The sequence below is a fragment of the Sceloporus undulatus genome, chromosome 5 (assembly GCF_019175285.1).
Source record: "Sceloporus undulatus isolate JIND9_A2432 ecotype Alabama chromosome 5, SceUnd_v1.1, whole genome shotgun sequence".
NCBI lineage: Eukaryota > Metazoa > Chordata > Lepidosauria > Squamata > Phrynosomatidae > Sceloporus > Sceloporus undulatus.
Window position 1 is genome coordinate 108,906,604 of NC_056526.1, and position 12,792 is coordinate 108,919,395.

Sequence of the window (12,792 nt, forward strand, 5' to 3'; positions counted from 1 at the left end):
GCAAAATGACATTTGGTCATATGCTTACCATATATACTTGACGATAAGTAAAAAAAATTATTCCCAAAAATTGACCCTAAAATACTGGCTTGACTTATATATGGGCCAATACAGTAATACTGCTTAGAAAGGTCCTGAAACAGGCAACACCCCTTCCTCCAATATCTGTGCCTCGGCAGTGATTTCTGAAAGTGCTGCTGAAGTAGGGGGTATGTGTGAAAGAGGTGGTTAACCTTCTCATTGTGATGTTAAAATCTTCTCTCTGTATCCTCCTCCTCCCTCTCTAGATCTCTCTGACAACCAAATATCCCATTTCCCTCCACTTCCTTTTCTTTTCAATCCAATGTTAAAACCTACTCTCCCCACGCTCCTTCTTTCTATCTTACCACCAAACCCCACTTCCCTCCAGTTCCTTCCCTTTTCAATCGGATGTTTAAACCTTCTTCTCCAAAACCAGGGAAATGCTGTTATGTGGTTGTGAGAGGTCTGGAGAAGAAGGAGGAAGGGAAGTGATGTTTTCCCTTTTAGATCCTTTGTTACATGCCTCTAAGTTTTACCCTTGAGTTGTCTAGGGGTCATGTCAAAATGATTTCAGCCCCAAAACCTGCCCTTGACATGATGTCAGCTTGTACACAAGTATATACAGTAGTTTTGTTAGATACATGATCCCTATATTTGTTTTATTTTATTTTTTCATTTGTATGCTACTTATTCCCAGAAGGGACCCAAGGGCTGTATATTATTTCGTTGCAGCCTGGTCCAGGTTGATCTTCTCTATTCTATGCTAAGCTATAACCTGAAGATAATAATATTTATCTACCATTCAATATGGTTACAATAGTTACTGAGAATATGTACAGTGCTTCATTCACTCTAAAAGGTGCCATATAAATGCTAAGGGGAAAAAAAGCAAATAAATGCACAAAAAAACCCCACACACATCTTATTATTGTTCTTGTTAAACTATGGCTCAATTATCGCAGAACACCCAGAGCATTATCTAAATGGGCAGTTTAAATGTATTTATTCTCCACTTCCCATCATATTTAAACACATTGTCTGGAATAACCACAAAAATATTTATTCTTAAATGAACCAATACACTTTCCATACATTCTTCGTTTTGTGGAAAATAAAACAAATCTGTGCTCTATACCAAACACTTTTTGATTATATTAAAAAGATTTCAATTTTTTCAATTATACCAGCATATTATACCAGAGTTGTATGTAAAAGGTTTATCATGCAAGCATCTGGTTCCCATACTCCGTGGTTTAAACCGCTGACGGCAAAATAAAACTCTCACCACCACCCCAAGTACTCATAGTTCATACTGACAGCTTTCTGTTAGGCATAGTTTGGCAAATGTTACTCCATAACAATGATAGCTCTCTCTCTCTGTGAAGGAGAGAAAGAGAGAGCTTTTTTACCTATAAGATATGATTCAAGATTTGAAAACTAAAGCGATGACTGCTAGGTGAACTTCCCAACTTTTATAATAAAAATATGATAGTTTTGTAATGGAAAATGGAAAATTAAATGGAAAGACAAAGTGAGATTTTGGTCACTAAACAAAGCATTAACCCCTTTCAGTAATGGGGAAAGGTGTAAAGGGTCCAACAAAATGTTGTGTCTCACATATTAATGAAATCATCAATACTTGATTACCTGGGAGTACTTAAATTATAAGTTCTGGAAGTACTGCCAGCATTAGTTGTCCCATTAGGCTGGGTATGCCCCTCAAGAAGTGGATATGAAGGTGTGGTAAATTGTATAATGTTCCTTCCCTCACTACCAAGAGGAGGAGGCTGCACCTGATGCCTCTCTGGAAAATTTCCCCAAGCAAGGCTCTGAATGGGTAGGCAAGTCAGAAAGCCCCACTAGCCACAGCAAAAAAGCAGCAGGTTATCTGTCTAGAAGTCAGAGAAGATACAGCAACAATGTTTTCAACAAACTATTGTCTTTAGTTGTTGTGTTTATCTTCTCAAGACCCTCTTGTCATTTGCTAAAGAAACATCAGCTCCTTTGCTTAGTCAAGTGTGATAAGCTGTTGCTGCTGTGAACTGATCCATGCTTAAACTTCTTAGTTGTTGATTCCAAGTATTGGAGAAGGAGATCAATACAACTTTGACATTCTTATTGCTACATGATTACATTAGGTCATTGTAGTGCAGGTCTAACTCTCCCTTAAGAGGTTGGCTGCACAAAGGCAGTCACTAGTCCCCATGCTTCTCCTCCATCAGCAAGATTTTTGTTACTGGTGATATTTCTCAAGTTTGGTTCACTTATACATGTAAGTTATCTCTATGGTGCTTGCTTCTTGCATAACAATTCCCAACTGAATGTGTGAACTATTTGCATTGAAAAGCATTGTATCAAACCTTGTGTACATATGCAGGCAAATTAGGTGGGAACAAATTAGGTGGGATTGCTGGGTGAAGATTACATGTTAGCTTTCCTACATAGAGGCAGCTTATACTAGCACTATGAGGATTGGGCTGAGCTAGAATCTTTCCCTTGGTGTTCTGTTGTTGTTGTTGTTGTTGTTGTTGCATGGAGAGATGTTTTTACATGTGGGAGTATCCAATAATGGGGGACCCTTCTGCAGCCTGAGGTGGCACCATTCACTCTAACCCCTGCTTTAGGATCCTACCACCTCCTTCATTCTGCTACATGTGCATACCAGGCTTTCAAATGTTTGTATCATCTAACAACAATTCAGTCTGTGATAATCAGTTGGTGATAACACCTTCAGACCTACAAATAATCATCTGGCAAATGAATGATGAAGGCAGCATGTGTAAAAATGTGTCTCAAAATCTGGTCACAGGGAAACTATAGTCTTAATTTAGTCTTTTAAGCAAGTTAATTAAACTAAATCAGTACATTCCTGCTTTATCTTCATTAATGCTTTAGGGACATTGAACAGCTTTAATTAGTGATTGAGGTTCATTAGTAAAAACTTGGAGAAGAGCTATGATGATTTATCATTGGGTAAATTTTTCCGAGCATGCATATGCATACACGAACACATATACGCATGTTGACAACACTGTGAAATTGTTTTTAAACAACATAATAAACCTTTGGAGCCTACTGTAAAGGGTCAAACATGTTGGCCAGTTAAATTTGCACAAAGACCAACCAGTACATTGAAGATGAGCACATAGCTAAGCAAAGAGTGACTTCACTTGGGACTAGTTGTCATAATACATGGGAAAAGAAGGAAAGAGATGTTACCATTTGCTTACATTCTAGCTAGATGGAGGGCAAAAGTCCAATGATATTTGTCATATTATATTGCTTTGCTGCTATAAGAGGTCACGCATGCTGACAAACTCAGTTTATTAAAAGCAAACCATATAACTATGGGAGGTAAGGTTATTAAATCCATCCAATGATGCATGACATACTATGCAGGCTCTTCACCCAAGGAAAGCAGTGGGAGGCAGACGGGTTAAAAACAAACTTATCAGATGAATTGTACAAATATACAAAGATATTATAAACTGACCTTCTTTACATTTTTGTTTAAATCAACCAAGCTGAGCAGAAAAATGTGGTCCTTAGCCCCGAGTAGAAGCCGACCCCTTTCTTCATCGAGCAGCAGGGTCCGAAAATCCAGCCCCTCTGCCGAGCCCAGGAATGGGACACAGCTGTTGGAAAGCAGCAAGTCTGTGAGAGAATGAAGGAAATCTTTATAGTCAACAATGTATACACATGGTTCATTGGTGTCTTGTATAAATATATGCACCCAGCATGAGCTTTGCTGGTTAAGATAACTTGTTGGAGCAAGATTTTCATCTAACAGGATGAGGCAGCAGGAGAGGGCGGTAGAGTGAGGGGAAAAGATTATCACAGTATTGTTTAAAAACAAAATACTTACATATCTTTTGTTTCTTGTAGCAATTTATGACCTGAAATGGTCAAAAGGTTAAAGCACATTTCTTATAAGCAAGAGCTAATTGTTTTAAAGTTCCCACTTTACAGAAAAGAGATTACTAAAGAGATACCTGAATGAAGAGCTATAAAATTATGTCTGTTATGTAAATAGGCCAATTCCAAGGCAATCCTCTCTTTAAGTTAATGATACCAGCAGGACCAGCCAAGATATTTTGCTGCCTGAGGCCAAATTCCTCTCCCACATATCATCATCTACAGGAGCTGGGCAGATGACTCAAACTATACCAGTAGTATGAGGACAGCATCTCTGCCAGGTAGCCTGAGGCAGTGCATGTGAACACAAGGCTGAGTGGACTGTCGCTGTGAATGACAGCAGTACCGGCATTTAACCACTGTGCCACCAGGGCTCCCTCACTAGCAGAGAATATCTCCTTATACTAATTAATCTACCAATCCCAGAATTCTGTAGGATTGGACCATAACTACTAAAATAATATCCAACTGTCATTACTCTATAATCAAGCCATGCTCTTACATACCTTAAAAGTAAACATGCTTAGGTGTAAGGGTGAAGGATGAAGGTGATTGTACCATTAAATCAGAAAAAAAAATTGCTTCAGCAATCAAAAAAATTATGAAACAGTACTTCATGTGATCATTTCCTACAGTCCCGATATACCACAACAAACACTTGTGCAATAGCCATGGTGTACACAGGCAGCATAAGATTCAAATATTTGATTATCCATAATGTCCATTGGTTGATGTTCAGGTTAACCACTCTCTCTGAACCTATTGTAATTAGTATGCTTATTGTTAGAACAAAGTAAGCAGATTATCTATCAAATACACTAGGACAGTGGTTCCCAAACTATGTCCCTCCAAATGTTTTGGACTTTGTAACCACAGGAGTCTTCCTGCCAATGCTCTGAGGCTTTTCTTCTACATCTGATACATCCTTTGACTCCCTTGGTGCTGCCACTTGCCTCACTTTTACCCCCAATACACTTTTCTGTTATATGAATTAAGGTTGAGGTCCTCAAGTGTCATCTCCTATATGAAGCACCTTAAACTGACTTGTTAACCAACATGTTAACTGACACAATTCTCCCTTGCTCCTCCCCTTTTATAGTCACTCCTCCAGCAGCCTCCACCTTTGCAGCCAGTCTAAATCTGATTAGCTGAAGGGGAACTCCACTCTCCCTAGTGACTCACCACAGACTTCTACTCCCAGTATTCCTGATTGTTTGTCAAATTGACTAGGGTTTCTGGGATTTGAAGTTTCAAATACCTGTAGGACCAAATTTGGGAAACACTGCGCTAAGGATAAGCCAACATCCGATATCCCATCTTGCATTCATAGATTCATAGATTCATATAATAATAGAGTTGGAAGAGACCACAAGGGCCATTCCTATTTGAATGATTTGAATGAATATGTACCACTTCTATAACTCTGTTAGTACACCTAAAAGACAAGGGAACAAAGATGCACTAGTACTGCAAATGCAGACTATTTTTTAAAACATTTTATTACCTGATAAAAAGGATAGAAGAGATAAAGACTTGCTTTACCTCCCAGGAGACAATCTGTAATGATTTAACCCAATACAACATTGCACCTTGTTTTGCTTTCACATGTGAAAAAACATATAAAATACCCTCAATGGTTGAAACACAGCCAGTAGCCTTAAGTTATCTATTCTTCTACAATGAGAAGAACAACAAATTAGGTATTTTAATTCTTTGCTAATTTAATTCTTGAAGGAAGCAATAAGTAATTTCAGCAGTTTTCATTCTGTTGTGAGCAAATCTTTAAAAACTTCAAGTCTTTAAAAACTTGTTTCCTGTCCAGAAAATGTCACAGTTGAAGACTTATTCTGTGCAATATTTCCACTTTTTTTTTCTAAGAAAGAATTTTCTGCACAGGAAATGCTTCTTTAAAGAAATATTATTTTCCATGCAGAAAATACTGTTTTCTGAGGGGAAAATACCTGTGCAAATTTGGCACATAATAAAACCCAAACTATGAATATTCTCATCAATTCAGGATTCTTCTTTTGAAGGTTTTCCAACTCTCAAGAAATTTGTTGGTTTTCAACCATTTTTCAAATAATCTTAGAAATATCTTCTAAAAGATCTTTTGTACATGTAACATATGCAGATTTATCAGCTAATTTGCAAAAATAATTACTTCTTATATACAGTACGGTGCTGTCTTGTATTACAATAGCTCCTCCTTTATCCACTTCTTTGATGACTATAGAATTATCTGTTGCCATGCTTAAAGAGCTAATCTCCCTCTCCCAATCATATTGTTCCAACATGATGGTAGAGTATCTCCCAACCTTGTTAACTCCTATGTCACCAACCTTTCAAGCACAGTGATAGAGGGCTCTGTGGGAGGGGGTGGCATAAACATAGAGGAGATTCTAAACTTTGCTCTACTGTAGTTTTTTGTGGGTTTTTTGGGGCTATATGGCCATGTTCTAGAAGAGTTTCTTCCTGACATTTCACCAGCATCTGTGGCTGGCATCTTCTGAAGATGCCAGCCACAGATGCTGGCAGAATGTCAGGAAGAAACTCTTCTAGAACATGGCCACATAGCCCAAAACCCCCACAAAATACTATGGATGCCGGCCATGAAAGCCTTCGACTTTGCTTTACTGTTTGCTGGCACCTGTGTTGATTCACCAAAGTATCATCTCAATTTGATATTCCTGAAGAATTGAAACAAATTTAATCTGACCTACACCGGATTATGTTTGGGAGTTGGAACGAAGGGCAGACCTTTTTTAAACACCTATTGTTCTATAGGCTTTTTGACATTTCCTTTTTGACAAATGAACTACTAGTTTTTTCTACTCTGTGAACATATGGATGCTGGTGGACGTTTCACACTCCCCTTCTTACAACTGGATGTTAGGCAAGTCCTCCTAGAGTTTACTTTGGCTGCCATAAAAGGTGAAGGATGTTGTGTTGGTGATGTTGATTCATTGCTGTCTACTGTGATCTGTTCCAATTCTGTCTCCTCTTCCTCTCTGTTATCATGTGAGAAAAGGAAACCTATTTTGTTTTTGTTTGTTGTATAACCAAGGGTAGACCATGTTCTGTTTATAAACCATTTCATCCCTAAGAAATTTACTATATTTTAAAATTTAACATCCTAATAGATTTTCCACTTACAAGCTTGGTGATTTTATCTTCAGTGTGATTATTATTACTCTGTCTCCTAGGGATGAAATGGACCACCCAAAAAGGATGTATTGGGGCTGCCTCAGAGCTGCTCGCCCTGGAGCTATGGCAAACATATGAGTGCAGCCCCAATCTGCCTTGCTGCCATGGTCCTGGATGGCACTCTGAAAAGAAGCAGTTTTTACCACTCCTTTTCAGAGTAGCTTTTCTGGGTTGGGGTGGCTTCCGGTTGGCTGCGGGGCATGTGCCATGTGATCACCATGTTCCCAAGCTGCCCGGAAGTGGGCTTATTATGCTCATCTCTTTCACCTCATCTTTTTTCCCTTTCACAGATGACTTTAACTCTGTGTTTACTTTTGATGATGTCTCTGTGATTAGAATAATCAAATCCTGGGAGCATTTATTAAGTATCTCTAAGCTGTTAGCAGGTATAATTTGCAGATATTTCATTTGAAAAAAGTGAGTGATTTGGGCACCTCTACAAGCTAGTTTAAGCATTTCTCCAAGCTAGCAACTCTAGCTTTCCCTTAAATCTAATTCTAAAGAAGATGTCTCTGTACTGCTGCTCCCACTGATTGCTTGTTGGTATGATGTTGTTGACCTTCTGGTCAGTTTTAACTTGTATGTATGTTTGTTTGTTGTTGTTTTATGTTCTGTTTTTTAAATATAGCATTGGATTTAATACCTTTTTACGGAGGGGAGGGTACCAGGGATTTTATATGTTTTGTATTTTTAACTTTGTTAGCCGCCCCGATTGTTCTCAGAGGGGTGGGATATAAATAAATTTTATTATTATTATTACTACTAGTAAACCAGTGTCTGCTGCCACTAATTAGCTGGATGAGGAGGAACACACTGAAACTTAATTCAGACAAGACAGATGTGTTCCTGGTAAATTGTAAGGCAGATCAGGGAATAGAGATTTAATCTGTAATAGATGGGGTTACACTTCCCCTGAAATCTTAGATTCACAACCTGGGTGCACTACTCAGAACTGAGCCTGAATGTTCAGGTTTCAGTGGTGGCCAGGAGTGAGTCTGCACAGTTAAAACTAGTGTGGCAGCTGAGCCTGTTCCTTGAAAAGTCAGATTTTCCAGGGCATATCACAAACCACTTTTGAAAACCATGCCAGACTTCAGAATGGTGATGGAGCTGCATGGAAGCTGCAGTTGACTGAGCTCAAAGCCTTTTAAGCCACAGACAAACCAGTTATCCACTTTGCTGGATCCATTCCCAAACTATTTCGAATTCAAATAGCAACTTAAACCACACATTTCAAAGTCTCAAGAGAATATATCATCCATAATTTAATGTAGTATCTTCCTTAAGCACTGGTGAGATTTAGATGGCCATTTATTTCTTAATTCTTTATTTGAAGCTTGAGTAACAGATTTTAAAACAATCACAAGCCTTAATAATGGGAGAATGTGTTTTGGGAATTTTTTTTCCTGAACTAGTTAAATGCCTTGTTCTAATTACAAGGCAACAATGTTGCTGCTGTCTCCCAATGACATCTGTAAATAATATTAGGGCTGAATGTAGACAATATGTTAATACAGAAAACAAAACAACACTGCCTGATGATTTGGGTGTTACTTACTGGATTGCTACACATAGTCACACACAGGACAATATAATAAAAATGATATTAACATTATTAACTGAACAAAAACAGCTACATGCCCTCTGGTGATTCATTCAATGGCCCTGTGGAGACAACAGGCAGGGGGAGAAACCTGGGTCCCAGGTTCAAGTCGTGTAGTGAAGAATTGGTGGAATAGTGGCTATCATCTTCACATAATTCGTGGCAGCGGTGGGATCAAAAAAGACCCATTGTGCTGCCATTCAAGAAAAGAAGTTGGGTGGGTGAGTCTCACTGTCACAGATCCATTCTAATGTTCTCACTTGTTTCCTCTTTCTAACCTCATGGAGGTAACATCAGATTTTGTTCAAGGAAGTATTTCTCACACCACTAGCTCAAACTTGCTTAACTGTGGATGGTTTCAGAATCTGTTCCATGATGGCAAGTTTGTTTAATCTTGATGTGGTTACTGATGGGGAACTGGCAATGGTGGCACTGTTCTTCCTAACTTTCCTTTCACCTATGGTATCTGTAAATTGCATTAACACTTGGAACAGCCATTCATATTGCAAGGACAAAAGTCAACACTACACACTGAGACTATGTTTACTGGTCACAGCTACATGTAGTCATACAAAAAATAAAATCACCAGTTGCTCTAAAATACTGTATCTAAGAACAATTACTTGTTAACATTCAATAATCAGTATCATGTACCTAAGTGACTGGCCTCCTAGCTAAAATCCAAATAAATATTTTGAGAGACGGCATACGAAAAAGCCTGCCAATAACATCCTTGAGCAGCTGACAGGTCCTTCTCTCCAGCAGTGTACACCAGTCCCAGTTCTTCCATGTCAGACCCATAAACCTGCAAGCTTTCTGTTTGATTTTTTTTTTTTTTTACAACAGCCTTAACTGAAACAAAGTGTGCACTTCAAGGCATTGTGGGAAAATAAATGCCAGATGCCAGCCATCCTTGAAATATAACATTTGCTGTGACCACTGCTAGGTAAACCTGAGAGAAAGAAGATGCCTAAAAGTAAGGATGGGCAATTTTTAAAATTTTAATTGTTTTTTGAGTAGACGTTATTAAAATTCTCAAAATTCTTCATATTTGGAAAAGACATATGAAATAATTTGGGAATAGATCAAGCAAACTGGATAGAGTGATTTTAAAAAAGGTGAAAGACAAATTAAAACAAGATTCATCTGTCCAGGGCCAGAGCCTTTAGTGCTTAGTTCTCAACATCTAAGATTGAATTCTTGTGTATTCAAGCATGTTAGTACTAAATTAGAGTTGCTACTGTTTTTCTGCCAGTCTCCTCATCTTTGAGATCTATACAGCAGATAGGTACAACAACATTGTAGTTAAACACTAGGAACAGATTTATCTCTTTAATCTGGCCACTACAGATGACTGAAATTTTTGTTTCAGTTCAATTTCCATTTCCAGCTGCACATTTTCTTTTATATATGATGGAAAGAATTTGGGATTTTAACAGTCTCAATGCAGGAGAGGCCCAGATAAAGGTTCCTTTGCCCAAGACTCCAAGTCTGGGAATAGTAGTTTGGGGAGGCAGTAGAGCTTTCTGGCTGAGAGTTCTAAATAGGCTTCTTGAAAATGCCAGTCTCAGAATTCCATTGATTGTTTCAATTACAATTAAAAGATGAAGCACAGTGCTATAATTTTGCAGTGTGAACAGATCCCCATCAAATCTGGAGTCAATTATGTGTCTGCCTGTACATATACAAACACCTAACTAAGAAATCACATTTGATGGAGGACAAAAGGAAAAGCAGGGAATTCTTTGGCTTGGTCACATTAATAATGGAGCAAATGCTTCACAACATCCATAAATGGTTCTCCACACAGAAGGATCACAACACTTTGGCTTCCCTGCCTCTGCCATAGACACAATAATTAACTCTTTTGATCAGAGCCGAGCAGAACGGATTCCTATGACCTTTCAGAAAAATGAACTTTAGACCTCTCAGGAAAAGATTCCTTTAAAAATAAAACACTTAGTTCTTTGTAACAAGAGCAGCACACAACACAGATTAACCAATGTACAAAATAGTTATTTCTGAGCATTTATATCTACCTGTTATTGTTGCATACTTCCAAACAAATTTGAAGCAAAGGCAGCTGTACAAATAAGAGTATAAGAAGTATCATTACAGAGATGATTAAATGCTCTTCTGTGACTTTATATTATTGGTGAAAAAAGCACAGACCCAGTTCACAAACACCATATAGCCAAGCCAAATAATTAGTTTTAAACATCATAGATGAAAATATATCCGATCCAAAACATCTGCTATTACAAAGAAGACCTCAGGCCGTGGGTTTGTACAGGTTCCCTTGCTCCTAAGCTGCTTATCTTTCTTGTGTGACTGCCAAATAAAGCAAAGCCATCCTTGTTACTAACACAGTTAAAAGTGGAGGGTTGAGGGGATCTATTTTGTGGTTTTTCTGTTTTTAGAAAAAGGAAACTGTCCACATGAAAGGTTACAAGTTGAGCTTTTGATCAAATGCCAACTATTTCCGATCTTTCAAAGCACTAGAGAAGGGTAATGGTTCTCATCATTACATCTACCTTTATTTTAGGAGGGTCAAGGCCAGTATGAAAAGGAAGCCCTATCTGTCATACACAAATGTGTAGAATTAAATCACTGGATACCTACCTCCTAATGATCTCATGGCCTGAGTCAAACTACAGATAGAAAAGAAAGAGGAGTTTGTTTACAGCAGGAAGATTAGGTGTTCAGGTGCATGCTTCATGTCAGTTATAGGAGGGAGGGAGGGATGGAAATAATGTTTGTTATTATTTGTTTCTCACCACAGTAGTGGGCTACCTTGTCATCTTCCGGCCTTCTATTCCCCTCCAGCTATGCTCTGACTATGTGGGGGAGAGGCTTGCGTACCCTAATGAAGTTGTGAGCTATGTTGGTGGTGGTATAATAGCCACCGGTAGGGTCTTCCATGCCAGACAGGTCCCAACCGAAGGGTCTGACCAAGAGCGCCAAAGGGCAGGATGGGCTCTCTAGCCTTATGGCAACCATCCTAGGAGAAAGAAATGGTGGTCGTCTAACCCTGTAAGGTCAACCATCTAAGAGAAGGAAACTCTAATCAAACCTATGACCCGAGGACCTCGCTGCCACTGTCCATGCTTGTCAAGTCCTCAGCAGTCGAACCTCTGGTTTAAAGGGTGAGGCCAGTTCTGTGCACGCTGCGCTCCACCAAAAAAATCTACTGCACAGGCTCGAAGGATACATCCAATGTCATCAACGTGCTTCTAGAAAGCACAGATGAATCCTTCCTGAATCTTCATTCGCGAAGTAAAGCCAAGAAGAAGAGGAAGAAGAAGAAGGAAGTGGGGTACCTGATGCTCACAAACTCCCAGCAAGAAGAATACAGCAGGAGTAGATTTTTAATACTTTGCAAACTCTTCCAGGGAATTAGTCTGCAAATAAAAACATGTGGGGATTTTGTTGTGTAAAATGTATTTCCTGTGCAGAAAACAGTGCATTTTATGCAGAAAACATGTTTTCATAGGAAGAAAGTGAGGGATGAAGTTTAGGAAATGATATCCCTGGCAAACAACTACATGGCAAACAAGCTTGTGTAAGAGCACTCTCCCTTAGCAACACTCAGTGAGCAGTAGGACCCTTTTCTCCCTCCCTCCTAGAAAACCCACATGTATTTCTGTGTAAAATAATACTGCAGCAAACCTTGTAAAGCAGAGGTTCCCAACCTTGGGGTTGCAACCCCTTTGGGGGGTCGCACGACCCTTTCTTGGGGGTTGCCAGGTTGGGATCCCCCCCTGACTCCCCTCTTCCCATTTTCCTTGTGAGTGCTGGCGCTGGCGCCGGCAACCATGAGGAGAAGGGGCCGGGGCTGCCTCCTCCTCTTCCTCTTCTCTTCATGGGTGCCAGCGAAGGCACCTGCAAGGAGAAGGGGACAGGGATGGGGCTGCCTTCTCCTCCTATTCCACTTTTGCCTGCGGGTGGCAGCAAAGACACCCACGAGGAGAAGGAGAATGGGATGCGGCCACGTCCTCCGTTTCCTCTTCTCTTCGCGGGTGCCAGCGAAGGCACCCTCGAGGAGAAGG

At 39.4% G+C, this 12,792-nt stretch overlaps 1 protein-coding gene across 1 annotated transcript in view; it reads right to left on the minus strand.

The window, feature by feature from the left end:
• The window catches only part of SEMA3D (semaphorin 3D), a 175,921-nt gene that overhangs the window by 96,244 nt on the left and 66,885 nt on the right, over positions 1–12,792 (minus strand). The window contains 1 exon segment of the mRNA XM_042469528.1: positions 3,515–3,675. Within this exon segment, the coding sequence (XP_042325462.1) occupies positions 3,515–3,675 (161 nt within the window).